Here is a 21,492-nt window from a genome sequence, read left to right as displayed (position 1 = left end):
GATCTATTGTCTGGGAGGTCGGAGAGTGTTAATGCACTCTGCAAAGATTAGACTCCCTCTCTAATTGCTCCAACACTTCCTTAAAGGATTTAAACAGTCAGGAAAGGTGATGCTCCTTGTCAATTTTTGTCTTCTGACAGCCGTTGAAGTTTATCTGTCTTTCCACGGAGACCACTAGATCACGTAAACCAGGCAGTGTCAAAAGCATGAACCCTGAATTAGGACTGAGAGCAGCGAATGTCATTATTTACAACTTCATTATTTCAGCTTTTAAATACTTTAAGGATTGGGGACCAGATCACTCTTACATGCCATTCCACGTTTACATTTGGTGATGGGAAATCCCAAAGTCCCACCAAAAGTTTAACTCACTGAGTTTGATGAAAAGGGCGCCCTTTCGGTTCTGAAGTGGATCACGTTATTGTCTGCATCCCTCAGAGCACGGCTGGTGCTTCCCCACCACATCGCTGCCGTACCGGGTCAGGGCATGTAAGAGCCACTGCTGCTGTATGCGGTACTGCTGATTTATCCAAGTGCAGTGCTCAGTCTGAGCTACCGTGAGGCACTTTTTGCTATTTACCCCAAATTTTCCTTTCCCTGACTAAATAAGTCTGATAACAATTTGATTTCTCCTGGTTCATAGAGCCTAAATCATGTATGAAAAAAAACAGCTCAGAAATCTCTTCAAGCTCATGCAGGGAAGTTTTTCCGCTGCTTAACCAGCATGCCCATACTGACAAGAACCTGATCCCATCACCGGTTTTACATCCAATGGATCAGAACCGCTTAAAAGAAGCAGATTGTTATTGTGCAGCCTAGCTGTTTGCAAATCAGTTTGAAGCACCAAATCGTTTTGTTTCTGATTTAGAAGACTAAGCTGTTAGAGTGGCTTATGTTTGCAAAGGACGCTGCTTCTGCTTGGAAAAGCACTTTAAGAGCAAGGGAGGAGAAAGGGTGAATGTTGCTAAGAAAGGAGAAGCACAACTCAACCCCCCGAGAATTTGGAAGATGTGATATTTCTGCAACAAGGCCGTGGTATCCTAATGTTGACAGTAGGGTAACATTATTGTAACGAGAGTGGAATTTGACCCATCTTTTTAAAAATGTCCGTTCCTGTTTCACAGACAGATGTGAGTGTCCTGTTTCCCTGCAGCTCACTCAACACGCCAGGTCCTGCCGAACAGAGAGCCATCCTGCAGTTATTTTTTCTGGTGGATCAGAAGCTTTTTAATTTGAGATAGTGTCTGTGTTTTTGCTAGTCTTGCAGCATCTAAATGTGTTGGTGTATATAATCCATTTCACACATATAAATGTATAAATATGACCTATATAAATATACATATATTTAATGCCTCTTTTCTAGACTCTGAGCAGATGACTAATGCAGCTGTTCAAAGGAGAAAAGGATTTTTTTTTCTTTTTTTTTTTTTTCCCCCCCAAAAAAAAGCCCTCTTGGCTCTGAATCGGAAATTGAAGAGCAGAATTCATCAAGTGTATTCTGATCGTTCTCACATGGGTAGTTCCTCCTTCCCTTCCTGCATAGCATGTTCCTTTGCACTGTTGCTATATTACATGAAATGTTTCATCTGTATATAAAAATTAAAAATTCAAACAAAAATCTGGCCCACATGAAGAACAGGCCCTTTGGGCATATGGTTCATTATGCATATTCGTTTAATTACTAAAACACTTGGGATGTCTCTACTGCCCTTGCTTTCAACTTGTAAAGTTGGATCTGTTCTGCAGCACAGAATATGTTGAACAGGCATGTGTCATAAAGGACTTCAGTTTTCTCCTACTTAAAACTCTATATAATGTTCTTGGCTGGATTGTTAGAATTTACTGAATATTAGTTCAATCCACTGCATCAAAACAGCAGTTTGGGATCTCTTTTCCCTTAACGCCTTCTCTAACCCCAGAAAGGCAACTTTTACAGTGGTTAGTTCAGAGTTGTGTTTAGTATCGAAGTAACGTGAGACTAAGGATTTAGATTTCAGGCACATTCCCACAAAGCACCTAAAGTCGCACGTTGAAGCTGTATAACTTTTATTAGCTAAGAAGGGATTGCTGTGATAGTGTGACTTTAATTGATTTTCAGGGCAAACAGGTGGTGATGGTTTAGGCATCCCCTAGTCTCCTGCCATTCCTAATTTGGAGCTGTGCGTATAATAGCTTTATTAAAATAAACAATCTTCTGGCTTTGGTTTTACCTGAACAGCTGCCTGAAATTGCAAGAGTCTTGCAACTTTTTTATTTATTTATTTTGATTGTTCTGTATTTTGGAAAGCAAGAAGCTGTAGGTCTGTTAGTGGAAAATCTCTATGACATAGTCATGCAGTCGATACTTAGGATTTTTTTTTTTTTTTGTGTCACCGCTGTTGTTGCTAGCTTACAATAGTAACGTATTTAGGGTATAATTACGGCGAGTCTCCCAGTCGTCTTCATGCATTTGTTGTGTAATGCAGAAATTTTTTCACGCTGCAGATGATGAACCTGCAGAAATTATTTAAGTGTATCGCGATCACTTGCGCTGTTCTCGGTGTCCGCTGTGTGTGTCGGCCGTGGGAAGGACTGGGGTTCAATTACGATGTTTGCTCTCCTCTTGGCTGTGGGAAATGGGTCTTGGGTAAATGAAGAGACCTTCTGGGCTCCAGCACAGGGCTGTAGTGGGGAATCCCACGTACAGCATAAGGAAAGAGAATAATCTGAAATTCCCGAAAGGATGTCGTCTTATTGCTTTATACGTGCTTTATAGGTGTTTTTTAGATTGCTGGATTTGTGGTCTAGGTTTACTGGAATTTCTTTTTAATTTTAATTTTTTTGCATTTAATTTTTTTTGCTCCTTCTGCTCTGTTTCAGTCTGGAAATATTTCTTTAGGACGTGAGGTTTTGGAAAAGAGGGTACCAGACAGTTTTGCAGCATTAGTGCGTACAAGCATCTATTTCTCATTTATGTGGGTTTACTGCAACTTGATTTTTTTTTTTTTTTTTTTTTCATGCCATAGCTGGAGACTTCCAGGGAAGTAACCTTATGTGTGATCCTCCTGCCACTGAACATTGAATTAAGTCCGATTAAACGTATTTGCTTTATTAGCGAGCCCTTTTTCCTTTTCTTATTCAGCTCTAGTATATGCTAGGAACGTCAAGGAGGAAGTCATTAAAGTAGTTTAAACATATCGTTTATGCCTCCCATTTGCTACCAATTGTAACCCTATGTTGAGAGCCCAAAGTCAAAGAACACTTCCACCAAATCCTCCTTCTACTCGCTGTACAATTACGTCACCACCTGACCCTCACTGCTAATGTTTCTCACAGTGTTAACAAATATGTCTCCAAAGTAAGTGGACATTTATCAGCTCAGCTAATGATAAATTTTTTCATGACCCTTTTAAGGTGTTCACCTTATCCAGAATAAATAAAATTAACCTACATTTTTGCTTCCTTTTAAATAGCACAGATTTTTTTTCTGACGCTTTTTGGAAGAATTATTTACTATAAGATCAGGCTTTTAACTTGCATAATACTTGTCTTCCCTGCAAATAGATCATAACTTTCTTTATGAAAGTAATTCCAAAACTATGACCCTGCTGATAAACAAACCAAAACATTAGAGATAAAAATGACCATTTAATTTAGCTACAATATAAAACAACAGATTTCTTCTTTTTTTTTTTTTTTTTTTTTTGGCATGCCATCCCCCTTTGTTTTAGGATCTTTCCCCATTGCTGTTGTCTGTGATAGTTACCCCTTTAGGAATAACATGCAGATTTATTCCCCTGACCCACTCCCAGCAGATTACCCCAAAAGATAGAAAACTGTTGGAATATTTTTTCCCTGTTTTTTCAATTTTAAGCTTTATTGCTTGAGGGTCTTAACTGTATTTTACTTGGCACAGGAAACGTAAAATATGTTAGATAAAACATGAGGGAAAAATTAGACCAGTCAGCATGCTAGCAAACAGCTATTTCTTCAGTGTCTGCAGCCTAAAAGGATTTGAAGTCTTGGACTCTAAAGCTGTTGTACATACATAAATATGGATCCCAAAACTTGTGGTGTTGTAGTTGGTTTTGTTTTGATTAACCTCTTTTGGGGGTTAGGGATAAAGAGAAAGTAGCAGCCACAAGAAAACTGGATAGAAGTGCCCTGTTAGACTTGTGGTGGGCTGCTTGGCTTTGGGAACTGTGTGCGTCATAAAGGACAAAGACGGCACCCCCAGATAGACACCTTTTTGTGTTGAAATTTGTTTTCCACACCAATTTGACAGGTAGTCTTCAAATATCTGGAATGCAGTGTATAAATCTTAACTTATAACATGGGATAAGTTCAGTGAAATAAACTTGAACCAAGCAGCTCTTCCCTGACCCCTCATTAAAAAAATATCTCTCAGCATCTTGCTTTTAATTTCCTAGGCTGGCTAATCTCATTCAAAATAATAAAAATAAAGGAAAGCCCTCACTTTTTAGTTGCTTTGGTTTTATTTTCTTGTTGTTTATCTCTTTCCGATTCCAGGCATTGTTTTGAATAAAGAATAAATCCCTCAAAACATGTTAATGACAAAAGTAATTCAGGATCAGAGTGTGGACATTTTGTAACTGTTTGCAGTCTTGAGCGTAGCATCCCAACCTTCCCTGATGAAATTACCAACAGCAGTGTCCCAAGAGGATGGTGGAGAACAGATTGTAATATTGTCAACTCTTCTGATTTCGCTGCAACTTCTGCAGACTAACATGCTTTTTCTTAAAGCGCCATTTCTTAAGAGTCCTGTGATTGCACATGAATCACAGCTTTCATTTAAAACACAAATGAGTTTCTACTTCCAAGCAGCAGCAAAGAAAATGAGATCCCCCTGAAGAGCCTAAACCAGACAGTGATAAAAACGGTCCTAACACATATTGACTTAAACAGTATGAGATTTTTCCTGTGTTCTTCGGGGATTTTTTTTGTTGGTTGTGTCTTACTTTATTGGAGTAGGGGACATTGGGTTTTTTCTTTTCTTTTTGAATGCTCAAACTGGTGTTAAAGTTGTGACCCTGATGACCACAGTTCCTATCCTTTGAAGGCTTTATTCTGTCACTCCTTTCCCTTGTTGCATTCTCACAGATAATGTAAATTGTCAAGCCCAAGTTGGGTGTCTCGGGTTTTCCCTGCTTAGCTTCATCCTGGACCACTTTCTCAGCAAGGTGCAGCTGGAACAAGCAGGGATGGAACACGTGGGTATGGCAGCAGCACAGGGTTTTGCAGTTATGTCATTTAGCCCACGCAGACAACTGAGATGGACAAACAGGTCCACATGGTTTCTGTTACCGCAAGCACCTTCTGAAAAAAAAAACCACCCATCAGGTAGATCTACATAATCACAAATTGTACAAACGTATCCTTTATTCCTACTCCTCAATTCTGTGCAGTCATGTGTGTAATACAGATTGAGTTATTTTGGGGCAGAATTTGATGTTTTGATTTGGCTTTGTGGTGTATAGGTGGATTTTTTTGTGTGTCTGTCTTTGGTTTTAGATTCCAGTTGTGTTTGCACTTGCAACAGAGAGCTTGTGTAGAAAAGCTGAGCTTTTTGCCTGTGGTACACCCTTAAAAATTAGTAAGTTGTATGCTGATGTGTGGAGCAACACAGAGATAATTTGTGATGTGGAATAAATATTTAAAGATCTCTATTCCTTCAGGTCATTTTTGATTTTGGTCATCGTCATTCGATACAGCACATGTTTCGTGCTGCCGTTGAGATGCTCTGTGTTCTTTTGCTGGGGACACAGAAAGCAAATTGAACCTAAAGTAAATAGGTTTCTTCTGGCAGTGCTGGTTTATTTAAGTATAATTTATTTTCCTGCCATGTTCTTCGTTATTACATCACAATGAGGGAGCGACTCTGCTCTTAACTGACCCCTCCTTGAGCTCCAGCAGTGTGGTGGCTATGAAGTGGCATAGGACTGCTCTCAGCTGAGCATGGCACAGTGACAGAGCGTCATACGGGTGCGGGAAGCAGAGTATTAGTAAGAGTGATTCTGGAATACATCTTTGGAAGAGGATCTGTTCTTAAAAAAGAAAAAAAAATCTTTGGGAGAGAGACTTTAGCAGGAAATACATGCTGAGTGACTGCCTCAACCTGTATTTGCCATGCCCTGAGGTGGGGCTATATTAGACTAATTTCCATAATTGTTATAGGCTTCTTTTTTTAAAATATTCTCACTCGTCCAAGGCACAAGCCAGCACAAGAGTGCAAGGTTCATTACTGCACTCACATCAGGCTGAGCCCACACAGTGTACCCTGATTTCTGTTAGTATTGGCCCAACACCACTGTTCATGCATCCATATTGCCTGTATCTGGAAGAGATGGTTCTGTATATACAGATATATATACACAAATGTCCTGCTCTATGTTAGTGTGTTCATGCTCTCCTCTACTCTTTTACTCTGCCTTTCTGAGGGCAGGAATAAGTATCTGTCAGAAATAATTTGTTGTTGACAGGCTTATTGCCTCCAAGGGATTCGAATGCCCTTTTGGGAAGCCAGTATCTTATGTTATTGGCTAATATCCTGTATTTTTTTTGGGGCAGAGGGATTGAAAGCTAAAAAAAAAATATGCTAGAGAGTTTGTCCCTGAATATTTAGCTGCAGAAATTTCTTCTTTTTTATAGAGTCCATTTGTGTGTACGTGGTCACTTGAGGCTACATAACCCAGAGATAAGCTAAAGTATGTAATTCCTCTCACCTGTAAATAAAAGGGAGCATGTCTTTGTCTCAAATCAAAATCAATATTTTGGTTTAATTCAAAACATAACTTGGACATTCAGAACAGTATCAGCTCAAGCTTTTCTCCTGGCTTCATGGATTGCATAGACAGTGTTTATAAATTGCAAGGAAACTTTTGACGAAGCTGTTAGTAGTTTAGGGTTCAGTTAAATTGTGTGTGGTTTTGAAACTTGGAGTCTCGAATAATATTTTTCACAGCTTCGCTGATGAGGCATTTCATTAGCATCGGAGCCTACACTGGCTGAGAGAATAACCTTTTACCATAGGTTCCTTGCATGCATTTAATCTCCTTTCACTTTTATTTTTTCCATCTGATGGAATGTATCCCTCTCCTTCTCCCATCACTGTTGTTTTCCAGGAATTATACTGTCCCACAACACAGCATCTTTTACTTCTCCACAAAGATGTACCAGGTCAAAAAGAGCCTGGTTTTTAGAGTTTAAAAAGTTATAATTACCATGTAGAAATATTACACAGAAAATCCTATCTAATGCTAGGTTTCTAAACCTCTTAAAACTGTTCTATGACTGTGGGTTTGCTGGTGACAAATGTTTTATGGGCATACTTTAGTAGACACCCGTCTAAAATCTGTTCTTAATAGTCAGATCCTAAATTGGAACCAGAGGGGCAGAAAAACCAGATTTGAAACGTGTTTCTAAGGGTTTGTTTTTACTTTCAGTTGAGACTGCCTTCTCTCATCTTTTGTACTGCTGTCAAAAGGGCCACTCTCATGGTTGTTCAAACTCCATGCTTCTTGACAGGAACAGTTGGACCCCTCTTCAATGATTTTCAGATGAAACGGCTTCCAAACCTCCAGAGCTTTAACTTGTAGTTATTAGGCCCTTTGAAATAGCAACACATTAATCAGCTGAAATCAAGTGGTCCTTTCTCCAAGGCTGTGATATTGCTGTTCTCTTCTAGGTAGAACTCTAAATATTAGTTTCAAGAGCTCTATTTTTTCTCCCCTCTAGATACGTCTATCTCATTTCTGTTTCTATTTTGATCATTGTTTTACAATGCTGTGAATTAAATCTTTCAGTTCTCTAATAGGCTTTTATACTCTCAAATTGCATTAAAAGAAGGAATGCAGAAAGCTAGCTTCCACTCGACTTTTTTTTTTTTTTTTTTTTTTTAAAGAAATTGGGCTACTGTCCTTTTAAATTCTCTCATGCACAGTATGAAGCCCAGCAGAAAAGGTGTGAATGATGTAATGGATTATGTCTGACAGAATTTGGTCTATCGATGATGTGAAACATTGAAAAACTTATGGTTTGTTAAAACTGGATAATTTGAAATGGGGACTTAGATTCTGTCCCTGACTTCTGTAATATTGAGCAAGTGATCTGAACCTGTTAATGACTTCCCTTACCAGCCTATGTATTAGGCAAAAGATAGAGTAGGGATTACAAGAAATCAAGAAGATATTGTTCCTTGCAATAGCCGTTGTGTACATCCGTGGCTGAACCATTCTCACATTTCAGCCAAAGGAATTGCTAAGAAAATAATTTAGGGAGGTTGATGCCAGAGCTTCTCCCAGGCATAAGATATCATTGGAGAGAAAATAAAAACATACATGATTGAGAACCTTGTAATTTGGGGGCTGGGGGCGTGCGTCTATATCCCAGGGCCGCTGATGCTGTAGTCAGTGTCAGGGAGCTTCATGAGAGTTGATAAAATAGGACATGGGCCTCTTTAGGAGCTGCTTTGAAAGCTGATGCTGCAGAACTACTCAAAAGGCTGTTAGAATGCAGAAATATTTCTATTCGCTTTATAAACACCCTCAGAACTTTTATTATGTACTGTATGTTCACAGCAATCGTTTCCCATACCTCGGAGGCTAAATAATTTCTGAATAGCTAAATCAATTTGTCTTGTGTCTGTGTTGTGTCACAGTAATGAAAGTTCTCTCTACTGCGGCGGTAGCAGGAAAGCAACTCTTCTTAAGGGGATGTGGGAGCTCTATCAGAGCATCACTGTCTGAGTTATAACTCAGCAACTGATTAACCAGTCAGCATTAGAAGGGAGGTGACAGCATGCCTCAGCTATCAATTGAGATTACAGTGAGATTTTGTAATTGAGTTTTAAGTTTTATCTAAGATCTGAAACTTAATAATACACAAAATGTACTGTTGGATCTAAAATCACCAAGGTCTTGATTTTGTATCTTGCCTAAATGACCTGTGATTACAAGGTTGTATTATACTTGCAACTGAGCAGAGTGACGTTCATATAGGATGGTGACAGATGCACTAAAATTGGTTCAAGTCCTGCAATTGAATGAATGAAGTCCCTCAAGAGCTTCATTGACTCCTGTAGGACTTTGCCTAGCTGACTGCCAGTGAAGTCTTTTTGCTGCGTTAAGAGAAGACTGAGTTTGCTAATACCCCGGGGGATGATGTAAATGCAACCTCCTCCAACAGGCTGAAGCAAATGTTTTGAATTAATACCTGGCAATATGAATTTCCATGAAGGAGTTGACATAAGGATCAGATGTATATTTGTATGCATGTGTCTATCTCTCTATATATACCTGAGATAGATATCTGTGTAGAAATGTACAATAACAGGTCCTTGATCTTTAGAGTGACATTTGAAGGAGGACAGGAGCTGGTATCACCTTCACTTTGTCTTACAAAGCAAGTAGAGATTCATCCAAGGGAGTTGGAATAGCTTCAGAGGAACTTGTTCTGGTTAGAACTTCTCATTTATGGAAGACTTTTTAGCTTGGAATATCAGAGTTTTTGAAGTCTTTATTAACTAAAGCCATGCGAGACTCCTGTAAGATAGATCAAGTACCGTGCCTTCTTGGCCAGGATTCTTGCATTTCTGTGGCTTTGCTTACATATGAAATGTGGCTGTTGTAATCATTATCACTTCTAATTTCTTAGTATGTTGAACAGCAAGATCAAAAAGAAAAAAAAGAAAATCAAAACCAAATCTTCTTCTAACGTTCCTGTGCTGCAAATCAATAGGACGAGGATATATTGTCTGGATGTCAGCCCATTTTATAAATGAATATATCTCAAAGATTGTTTTACTGGCCTACAAATGCCAAGAACAGGATGACAGTCTAATTCTTTGCATAGCAACAGCTAACATAAAATCAGGTTCGCTCTAGAAAATGCAGCTGCTGTTTGGGCAGGGTTACGGATACAGTCATTGTTTCTTGGTTTACGTTTGGCCCCTGGTAGATATTAACTGTCCATTTGTCCCATGTCAGACAAGTCTTTTTGTTGAAAAGTTACAACAGCTGTTGTTTTGTAGGGGTATAAATTCTCACCCCACTGAATGTAGTGGGAAGTGCTGCTTCAGTACAGTGTGGTTAGACTTTCAGGCCCATAACACAAAATACATTGTCATAAATATCCCATTCTGCAAGTGCCGGCGTTGCCTTTATGTGTAGTGTCTGACAGGCCAAGGATGAAGGAAGGTAGAGATTTAGCTTTCTGGTCACCCATAGAGTTTTCCTTTTGTTGCAGCGTGAGATACATTAACTGGATCTGACTCATTTTCACCTACCCGTATTATTCTAAAAATGTATTTTTTGTTTCTGAGCATTCCAGGTTCCTTTGGGGAAAGAAAAATCAGATAAATGTGTTTGTGCCTTGTCTTTAAAGGAGATCGTTTAAAATAGCTTCAAGTTACTACCAGCATTAGGCAGTTCTTCTGGAAACACTATGTATGAGTAGAAAAGGAAATGGGATCACAACACGCATTTTATGGCAGTTCTGGATTTAGTTTATTAACTTTGCATTGCCAACCACTCCAAGTTTGGAGTCTGTTCAGGTATCATTGGTACTTGTAAGATAGGATTGCAGTTTGGCTTGGTATAATTTTTATTTTTTTTTAAATCCTAAGTGCTTTTTAAATCCCCATCATGTTAGTGAAGTGTTTTGCCGATCTGATTTTCAGAACAGAACTTCAATATTTGGCTTCTGGTTTTGCTATTAGTGGATTTTGTCAGATACCACTCCAAATGCACAAACTCATACCGTTTCTGGGCAGAGAGACTCCAAGCAACCAGTGAAATCAGAATATGCTGTGCTGAAAAATGTGCAAGGGTATGGGAATGGAGACTAGGCTTACTGGGATCCCTTTCCAAAATAATGCACCACATGCAACCTAGAGCCTTGCCTTCTGGAAGGTGATGGTCCTTCCTCTGTGCAGCTATGCCGCCAAGAGCATAGGTGGATTAATGGCAAAGATGCATTCGCTGATCATCCTCCATGGAGCAATGAGGGAGCTGGATTGCTCCTGTTGCACAACAAGAAGAAACTCTCCTCTAGCCCGTGAAAGACCCCCAGGTAATTAGGGTTTAATGAAGTGGAGCAGGTTTACCTCTGAAAGCGGGTCTGTTATACGCTAGCACTAAGGACAAAAGGCTTTCAGACTTCAGGGGGTCGTGGGAAGGAGTGAATAAAGCCTTCAGACTAACCTTATGTTTGTGGCCTTGTACTTCACCAGAAACAGGGGAGGAGAAGCTAACAAATGGCAGCCTAATGGATTCAAACAGAATAGGAGGAGAGCATGCTTTGTGAGCAGATTTTCTTTGTTATGAATGTACATAAGGATAATGACTGAAAGGCTTCCTTCTATGTCTTTCTCTTTAAACACTTGTTTGTATTCCCTTCTGCTGCTTTATTTCTCCCAGGTATTTGTGGTCACCGTCTGGAGCGTGGAACTGTACATGGTGCCCCTGGCTCTGCTGGTGCTCTTTGCATACAACTTCTCCCTCGTTGCAACAGGGAAGGTCAACAACACCCAAGATGCTCAGGCAAGTAAAGTGGCAGTAACATTTCTGGCAGTCCCCAGCTTGAATTTGCCCTTGAGCAAGATGTCATGCATTTTAATAGTATTAAGCTAGTTGTGTAGCTAACAGCATTTTTGTTTCAAAGTTACTGAAAAGAAACCTCAAGCCTCTCAATTTTCATGATTCAATTCAAGCAATAAACCATTGAGTAGTAGGAGAAGATGACGAGAGTGTGTAGGAGGGGGATTTCACTTTACTTAAATAACTACAAACGTTTTTAACCGAGTTGAATTAAGAAAGACTTATAAAATGACAAGTTCCTGAACGCTGTGCCCTTTCTGCTCTTACATTTTGCATCACACTGATGATTCATGATTCACTGAAGAGGAAAGTCAATAGAAACTGAAAGAGAAGTTAGTTGTTTTTAAACCTTGTCCTGTGTTCTGAGACTTTAATAATCCCTTATTCCTCCTCCCCATGCCCCACTTTTAAATGACAAATGCTTTTTTTCCCCCTGAAATTTAACTTCCAGTTTTTTAACTTGATCTGGGAGAAAAAAAGATTTAAATGCAAAAATAATTTCAACATGTGTGGCAAAGTGCTACTGTTGGGGTATGAAATGCTGTTTGATGTTGACCACTGTCTTTACTTGCATAACAATGGCAATTACAGTTAGAAATGAGAGTAAATTAATGGGTGCCCGTAATACTCTGGTTTTAAATGTGTAACAAATACAGTAATGAAATACAGGCCTAATTATTGCTTCTTTCTAACTTTTGATAAAAAGATGATTGACATTTGTAGCCATGAAGAATACATTTACCCAAACAAATCACACAGATTTTATGTGAAGAAATAATATCCTAGAATTAAAAAGGTCAGTAGCTGGTTTATTAGTTTTAGCAAGAAAAGTTGCTCCTAGTTCAGTTTTCATCCATTCCCAAGTGGCAAGACTGTTAGAAAATAGGGAAAGTTGAATTATCCGGACCAGGACATAGACTTGATTTGAAAACAAATGGTAAAAGAAATGCTTTTCTCCAATTTCAGCCAAGTCTAGAATAACGTAGAAAGATATTCTGTGTCTTCAGTGACTACTTTATTTCATCAAGAAAATGAGAACTTCCCATGTGGGAGAATCACAGGCAAACAGGTGGTTTTGTTTTTAATATAAAAGACAAGATAAAATAATAATAACTTACCCAGCAAAACAAATACACGGAGAATACCTTCCAGCACCCATCACTCATCCTGTGGTGAGTTTGTTGCATGTTCAAGTGAGGAGAGTCTCACATAAGTCAACAAAATTGAGCAGTACATCATTTTGGTGGATACTACAAAAAGGCCGTATCTGAACATACAAGTTAATTGTAGTGATGCTGAAGAAAAGTCCATCAGAAAGTTGGCCCTTTTCCTGTCATGCATCCTGTGAACAATGCAATGTGGTGAAATTCAGGGGTGTATTTTGCATAAGCAAAGTTACACATCTGCCTAAGTGCTTTGCAGGATTGGGATCATATGGAACAAGTAGTCAAAGTGCCTTTAATATTACCTGATTTCTTTTTTATGTGTGCCTATGATTCTAACCATCTGTAGGTCAAAAATAGACAATCAGGTGCTACCCCTAGTCACATCTGTCCTGCAGATGAGAAAAGGTTTTCTTCAAAATACTGATGCTTTTTACACAGTCATTTATTTATTTTTCGCTTCTTCAGACCTTGGCTGCATGTGCGCTGCCTTTGGTTTTTGTGTGCTAGTGTGCATATTTCATGTATATAGAGGAATGCGGGCAACAGTCTTTGCAAAAGTAGACCTCAAATTCGCTCTGATTTCTGTGCTATAAAATGGGAATAACAGTGTTAACCTTGTATGCATGATGCAGTTGCCAAGAGGCTAAATTCGTGAATATTGGTAAAATGGTTTATGATTTACAGATGGGGAGCTTCTATAGAAATGTAAACCATGATCAGTATTAATTCAGCTGCTTTAGATATTCCAGAGAGCCAAAGAGTAAATCTAGCTATCTGAGCTCTCAGTACCTTCTGCATACTAGATGTAACTGCTTTTCTAGGGAGGGGAAGGATTAAAAAAAAAAAGGGGGGGGGGGGGAGCAACCCTCAAAATAAAATAGAAACACCCAACCTCCCCCAAAAAATCTCAATCCAAAACATCTTGTATTGTGATTTTTCACATTCTTTGCATGTTTGCTGTATTTAAATTTGTAATACACAGATTCAGATGTGTCTATTAAATAACCTAGAAAAACTCAGAGGACCCTGTTAAAGGCTCAGTTTATTAAACAGCCGAATCGAAGGCCAAGTGCTCCTCATTTCAAGCCTTAGCCAAGTCTTTTGTTTCCTCCCCTACCTGTAAGCATAGAAGTTAAAGGGAGGAAATAATGCAGCATAGAAATCTGACTGTGATTCATGAGATTACGTTCATACTAATGTATTTTTCTAAAGTCTAATGTTTCAGTAGTGGCCCTAAAGGGAGGGAGCAGTCAGTGTAACAGTGAGGATGGAACAAACTGAGTATAGAGTCCTCAGCCTTAACGTACCAGCTCGTTCATTTGTCAAACTACAAACAAAGCTGTTTACAGGCAGTAAAATTTGGCAATGAATTTGAAAGCCTGTTGCCTTCAAACTACTGGACACAGCCACTAATTCTTTATTTAGACTTAAAATTTGTATAGGGTATTGCATGCTTTTTTCAGGGTGTTACACATACACACAAAAAAGTCCTTGAATACGAAATGTTATTTCTGAAAGGTGAAGGTGGTGGGCTTTTTTGATGACTTGCAATAGAAGTGGGAGAAAACTGTGTAATGAAATGTTGTGGGAGTATCATAAGCTTTTTGAACATTGCCTGTCACTGAAAAATAAGTGTAAAGTTTTGTAATATGGACATCTGCTTTTGCAGGAGCTCATGGGCTTGGATGAAGATGAGGATGAAGACGATAAGGTAAGCATCTCACAATTGTGTTAGCTAGAATCAGAAGGGACGTGGGAGAGCACAAACCCACCATCCTGTCTCCATGCGATCTTTGTTTATTATCTACATTAAGTGGGAAAACAATTGTTACCAGTTTGTTGATTGGCAAATTTGAAAGTATGAAAAGATTCAACAGTGGCATTACCTACATGAGACCTCTGAGCATCAATTGAATCCGAGTCCCCAGTTTGTGCTTGAAATCACAGCAGGCAAGTGTTCATGTATGTGCACTTATAGGTGTGTGTACGGGTGGACGAGGTGCAAAGACATGCATGAGTATGTAAAATCCCCCAACGCTTCCATTTTGAGTGCTGGAGGACATTCTGTACGAATGGCTTTCCCTAAATGATTTGGCATTTCTATTTCTGTGGGCCGGAACTGGTTATTATTTGTGGAGGATTGGTTAGAATTTTCTCAACACATCTTTCAAAGCCTGGGAAAAAAATAATTTTAGTTCATGGGATGAAATGTAGATTGGAATTGGCAAGGCCTGTTTCTTATTTTATTGGAGCGTACTTACTTATTCTTCTCACTATGAAAAATTCATTGGATTTTTTTTCAAGTTTATCAAACCACGGTGGCAAATGATAAAAGGATTAGAGGGCTTGACATATGAAGAAAGATTAAGAGAACTTAATGTATACAGCTTGAAAAAACATAAGTAAGTGAAGGAGGATCTGATAATCTATAAATACTTTAAAGCTAAAAGGTGAGGAATTATTTAACGAGCAACAGCATGCAAAGGAACATTAGCTGTTAGGAAGAAAATGTTCACAAGTCAATGTGAAACTTTCAAATTGCATACTAAGTTAATAAGCCTCTTCTTGAATATTCTATGTTTTAAGACTGTTACAGTGAAATTGTTGATCATTGAGAAGTAAATCAATACCACAGTTAGCAAGTGCACCTTAACTCTTCTCAGTCACAGACGCTGGAATTGAAGCCCAGCAGACGAATTGATGCAAATAGTTATTTAAATTTAACCCGCTCTTCTGTGGAGGTTATGTTTAATGAGCAACCAGAAATACATCGAAGTTATAAAGTGGACTCTAGGCAATCTTATTGAATTACAGGTTTCTTGCAACACACAATAATTGTTTAAATGTTCTCATTTATAATTCACTCTTTGCATCATAAACTTGCTCAACTAAATGGACCAATATCTGGAACTCATCAGAAGGTGCTAAATGAAAGTTGCATCCTTTTCAAAGGAATACTTTGTATCTCTAAAAGTCAATAATTTCTGTTTTGTGGGTACCCAAAGCTAAACAGCTGTAAATGTTGAACCTACATCTTATTTGTGTGATGCCTAAAGTTGTAACTTATTTGCTGGAACCAATCCCATTTACTTTCTTCTTTTTTAATATTCCTCTTTTCATTTGCAAGTCCTGAGGTGGAAAAAAAAAGTAAAAATTCATTAAATAGGTATTTAATCCTCTGTTTCCTGTGCTGTGCAACAGATTCATTGCTGCAAAGCCAAAATACTCTAGGTCAAGTTTACCCTAGATATAATTCTTATGACTTTGGTTCTCTCTATAAATACAACTGGGTCACTTAAATACGAATCTAATCACTTCGCATTTTTGCCACCCCCCTCCCCACTCTCCCACCCCACCCCCCTCTGCCCCAGCCAAACAACTTCACTGCTATTTTCTTGGTTTCTTTTAACCAAGTATGCAGGTTTGGGAAAACTCCTGAGAGTCAACGTTAAGCTGATGATGGCTTGGCCCTACCATTTTGTAATCAGCATTGTCTCTGTTTCATGACTCTTTGAAATGGAGAGCTGGTAGAACTGGCTAAATCTACTCACAATAGACACTTCCAGCAGGCTTTTTCATCAAGATACCACTTTATATTCCAACATTACAGCAATAATCATAGAATGGTTTGGGTTGGAAGGGACCTTAAGGATCATCTAGTTCTATCCCTCCTGCCTTGGGCAGGGACACCTTCCAATAGACCAGGTTACTCAAGGCCCCATCATAATGTATACCCTCTATTAATGAATAATAATTCATAAATTGTATTAATTGATTTACTACTGTTATGAGTCTAAGGGATTCTAACACAGAATTACCAGGAGAGAGAATTGCTAGCCACTACATGTATCCCATGTCAATGCTGTGCAGCACTACCTTAATGTCTCTGTCCTGTCCTGGGTATATCCCCTTTGCACCAGTGATGGACCATGCTTGTTGCACTCTGATGACTTGTATCTTTATCTGAGTGACTTTTCCAAGTCTGAGGGTGGCCAATGCTATCTAGGGATTGTAAGAAAAATGTAATTTTATGACATTATCTCATGGCGATGTCAACATTTAAACAGACAACTATACTTTAAAAAGAAGTCTGTGTATTTTTTTTTCCTCCCTAACACAAGAGCTCCTAAAGTTGAAATCTGCTAGTTGGGTTGTGGTATACGAGGTCACTGTTTCTGTTTCCTATCATCGTGCTGTATCAAAATACTCGCACACATAGCCTTTCTGGGTTCTGCTGCATGTTAGACATAACAGACCATGCTTCTGGGAATTGTAACACACCCTCGAAGAGATGAACTGTTTACAAATTATAAATACACAGACACTTAGTTCAAAAACCCAAGAGCAGATTAACTCCCTCCACCTAAACTATCTGTCTCAAATGACAGGGCTTAATTGCCAGCTCCCCCTTTCTTTCCCCCTCTCCCCTCCCCAAATACCAGCATGGAGGACTGGAAAAGATAAGAGAGCTCTGTCCCTTTGGCACAAGCTGTTTGGTGGATGAATGCCGTCTCAGATTTGTGCCATCTTGGACATAGAGTTCAGGCTGCATCGTGTCAGCTCTGGGGTCTGTCAAGCTGTCTGAATAAAGATTGTTTTAAAATTACATCACTGAAACATCTTTCTCCTGTCAGTAGAAAGGTATAGACAAGTTACATGCAGCTCAATGTAAGTTGTCTGATCATTGACTATTTCTATTTATTTTACTTTTCTTCTTCTTTTTTGACAATGACTGTAGAGCTTCAAGAGCAGACAGTTACTCTGTTAAATGAGTGTATCGTAGCACCCGACTGGAAAGGGTCTTGGAGTCTTCTCATGATCTTAAGTTCTCTGGATAAAACTTTGCAGCTACTCCAAAACAGACAAAACTTAAATTACTACTATTTCCAGGTCTGATAACTGATTCAAAAGAAAATCAGAAACAAAACTAAATCAACAAAAATTCCTATTTGTTTGTTTGTTTGTTTGTTTTCTTGGAGGGTTTCTGTCCAGTGGTGAGGCAATGTAGCCCTGCTTGGCTAGTGGGATGAAGTAGGGAAAGATCAGATGACACTGTGGCTTTAAGCCAAGTTATTTGGCAGCTTCCAAGAAATGTTTAGTATCTCATGTATTGGAAAAAATAAAAGTGGGAAAAAAATCCCCAAAGAAGAAAAATCCAAAGTTTCTAATGTAGGAAATTCTCAGTCAAAAATAGGTATCAAATATATACGAAGTTTTCTGAGCACAGTTCAAAAAGACTCCAGCCGAAAAAATTAAAGTCAAATTCATCCAGTAGCAAACAGCTGACATTTTCCATTTGAGTTAGATTCAGCATGTGGAAACCTTCCGTATGGATCTTATTTGTACGGGTGGATTACGATGAAAATTGCATTAATTTTCTCCACAGTAAAGGTCAGTAATTGAAACATGAACCAAGAGTCTATTGTGTAAGATGCTATATCCCCATACTTAGGAAAGGTCACTGAAGACAATATCATCTCATTGTTTTCTTCCCTGGAAGTATAAATAATTTCATTAGTTTTTCTTTTTCTCCTCAGTGCAACAATTGCAATATAATATTTCAACATCTCCCATTAAGATTGCTGAAAAGAAATGATGGTAAAGACTTGAAAATACCCCATGATACACAGGGTATGTTCAGATTAACAAGGGGCACCCATCTTCTTCGCAAAATTATGGGCAAGATCATGTCCTAAAAAAACCCACAAGGTGTGTGTTTGTGCAGGCATGGACCCCCTTAAGTTGCTGCTCTTTCTTCAGTCTTTGTGGCTTCAGTCTTTCAGCTCTTTGTGGCTTCTCTCTCACTGCTTCCTAATGAGTCTACGCACGGAGCAGGCATACGTTAGTGATGGAGAAGCCTAAGGGACAGATTCTGCTACTTGCCTGAGCTATGCTTGGTGCAAAGCTCAAGGATGGGACACTTAATCATCTGGTCACACATCCATCTTGACTAAAGCGTTTCTAGGTATCACTTAAGACACAATTATAGCTTCTGTAAGTTTTCTCCAAGCTTCTTATTAACCTGATCAACTTCTGGTTAAGACAAAGTGCAAGAGTTGCTCTGGTTGTGCTTTTCTCTTTGTTTGGGAGCCTCCTGTGTACAAGAAACTGGAAGATAAATGGTCTGTTTTTATTTCTTATTTACACTACAGCATTATTTAGGACTGCTCTTATCCATAGGCATCCCATAAACTGGCACAATCCTTGTCCCAGCATGATAACCCACCCATTCATAGATTTAGGAGTGCTAGCAAAGAGAAGGTGAAAGGAAGGGCTCACAGAGGGCTTTTAGATATCCTGGGAAGTGGCTCTCTTCCCATACAAACCTTAGCAGCTGGTACAAACCCAGCCCTATGGCAGTCTGGAATACTCTGTCTTGTCCTGGAGGTAGATAACCCAACACTGTAGCTTCTCTAAGCCTCTGGAGAAATATGAAGCAGCACCAGGGAAGCCATTGGACCGAGCACATAAACCTCAGGGAGTTCGTGTCCCTTAAAAAGTCCAACTATTTAAAATGTTGTTAAAATTCATTTTGAATTGGCCAGATGTATGAATAGGTCTATCTTTCTCCTGTACCCCAAATTGCTAAAGATCATTACCTAGATTACAGATGATGATCCAGTAGTTTAAGTCTAATCGCCATGTGGTTGTTCTTAGGTCTCGTGTATTCCCAGGAGAAAGCACTTATTTTTGACCAAAGTTGTTTTCTTTCCCCTTCCTTTTTTTAAATCAAAGATGACTGATGACTTTTAATCTCCTTTCAGGCTTCTTTCTTGTTGCTTCTTAAGCACGTGTTCCTCACCTGAATGGTGTTTTATTCTGTTGTGACAACTAGTATTGCTTTAAGACTTGTAGCAATACTACCAGACTTTGGGTCACTTTATGTCCCTATGCAAATGTGAACAAATACAGAAAATGCTTCTTAAACCCCCTACATTTCACGCCTGTGCAGAGACAGAGTAACAGAATTATGACCTAAGCCTCTCCACATAATCTTTTTCTTGGGTTGGGCTTAGGAGACTTTTGCTGGTTTTCTGTGCGCAGATAAAATGTGTCTAATGTAAGCAAAAAAGTGTAAGCGTCGCTGAACAAGGCGTGAAGTGGTCATCTTCTACCTTTTAGCCAGTGGTCCCCCAGCCTTAGCTTTAGGATGATGTGCCCTGCTTTTAAAATGTGTCCTTTTAAGGCTGATGGTGCTCTCCTTCATATCACTCTGAAGTAATTCTATTGGCTCTGGTGGAATTATTCCAGATTTCACACCTTTTTAACTGAGAGCATAAATTGACCTGTATGTGTTGCATTTCCTCTATTTGGTAATTATTTCAAGTACACTCAGATTCGCTAAATTTCCACACCAGGCAGGCACATTTGCAGCATGGTGTTAATAAACAAAAAGATCCTGTGATGCACAGTTTGGGGACTGCACGAGGCAATCGCTGAGAGTTTGGCAGCCATCCTCTCCGGGTACCCATCCTCCTGGAAGTGCCGAGAAGCCCTCCTCGACCCGCAGCAGACATTGCAGCACAGGGCGAGACAGTGACTCAGCAAGGCAGATTGCTGGGATGGTTTCAGCCGCCTTTGGCTCCCACCGACGGCAGGATCCAGTTCAAGGTTGCTGTGGTGACTATTTTCAAAGCTCTGCCTGGAATTCATTTTAGCTACCAAGAGACTGTCTGTCACTCCATGGCTACCACCTCCCACAAGAGCTGCGTTCTGCTGCTAGACTGAAGCTGTTAGTGAGTGGTTCCCTGCAGACAATAGAGACCAGTGGTCTGCTGTTTATACCAAATAAAATCTTTTTGGTTTCAGAAGTTCTTCATCTATGAGTATTTTGGCCTTAAGATGTTGTTTGGCACAGGTTTTGCTGGACATCAGTAAGGTCAGAGTTTCATATTCTAGCACAGAGCAAGTTGCAAGTTAAATCCAACTTTGGCTAAGTCTGCTTTTCTCTAAATAACTACAACATGTTGGGTTTTTTTGGGGGTTTTTTTTGTGTTTTTTTTTTTTAAATAAAAACAAACAGAATAATAGTGGAGCAAAAAGGCATGCATGCCTGAGCCTTTTTACTTTCTCTCCCCTTTCCAGCAATCTTGTTTGTTGCTAATACACTGGAGAATTCATATCTGGTATGTGGGATAAATCCTGGTAAAACATTGCCCTAATGTGCTTGTAGCATCAGAGGCATAATGAGATAGCCACTGTAAAAAAGCTAATCCTGAAAGTTAGGCCAGCCCAGGGCTTAGGCAGCCTAACTCTTTGAATTCCTGAAGATATTCAAGATTTTCATTCCTGACTTAGTTGCCTGTATTCTGTTTTCTTCCTTATTTTGGATTAATCCCTATTTATTTTTTCTCCTTCTCTTTTCCTCATCTTTGCCCCCAAGTGTTCCTCAGCTTTATATATTGAGTTTCCCTTGGCATGCTAAAAATCTGCTGATGAATACCACTTGTTTGAAAGTTGCCTGTGAGTTTTCTTTTTGTGCAAGTGTTTTATATGAAATCCAAGCGAGGAAGTATTTAGAACTTGCTCGTGACTTCAAGCCTAAGTCTTTAGTTGTGTGTCTACAATATTTGCAGTATACATCAGAAATACACTTAGACAATAACAATGAAATTTGTTTATATGTTTGAAGCATTGCTTACTGGTTTGGATGTATCCAGATGAAGAATGTCTAAAGGATAGATTTGAAATATAGGGAACAGCTTTTTTGTAAAGATGAAATCTATTAATCA

The 21,492-nt window shown here is 39.1% G+C and overlaps 1 protein-coding gene across 4 annotated transcripts in view; it reads left to right on the top strand.

Annotated features, from left to right (window-relative positions):
• The window catches only part of MCTP2 (multiple C2 and transmembrane domain containing 2), a 101,819-nt gene that overhangs the window by 69,441 nt on the left and 10,886 nt on the right, over positions 1–21,492 (top strand). The window contains exons 17-18 of one of the 4 annotated variants that reach the window (XM_074156686.1): positions 11,415–11,537; positions 14,430–14,471. The exons of 1 other annotated variant lie outside the window; for it this stretch is intronic. In XM_074156686.1, coding sequence (XP_074012787.1) covers positions 11,415–11,537; positions 14,430–14,471 — 165 coding nt within the window. The remainder of the gene's footprint in view (positions 1–11,414; positions 11,538–14,429; positions 14,472–21,492) is intronic. 2 more of the 4 variants (XM_074156684.1, XM_074156683.1) reach the window with 2 other exon arrangements.

This window comes from Numenius arquata, chromosome 11 (genome assembly GCF_964106895.1).
Source record: "Numenius arquata chromosome 11, bNumArq3.hap1.1, whole genome shotgun sequence".
Taxonomy (NCBI): domain Eukaryota; kingdom Metazoa; phylum Chordata; class Aves; order Charadriiformes; family Scolopacidae; genus Numenius; species Numenius arquata.
This window is presented reverse-complemented; position numbering and strand designations above follow the sequence as displayed.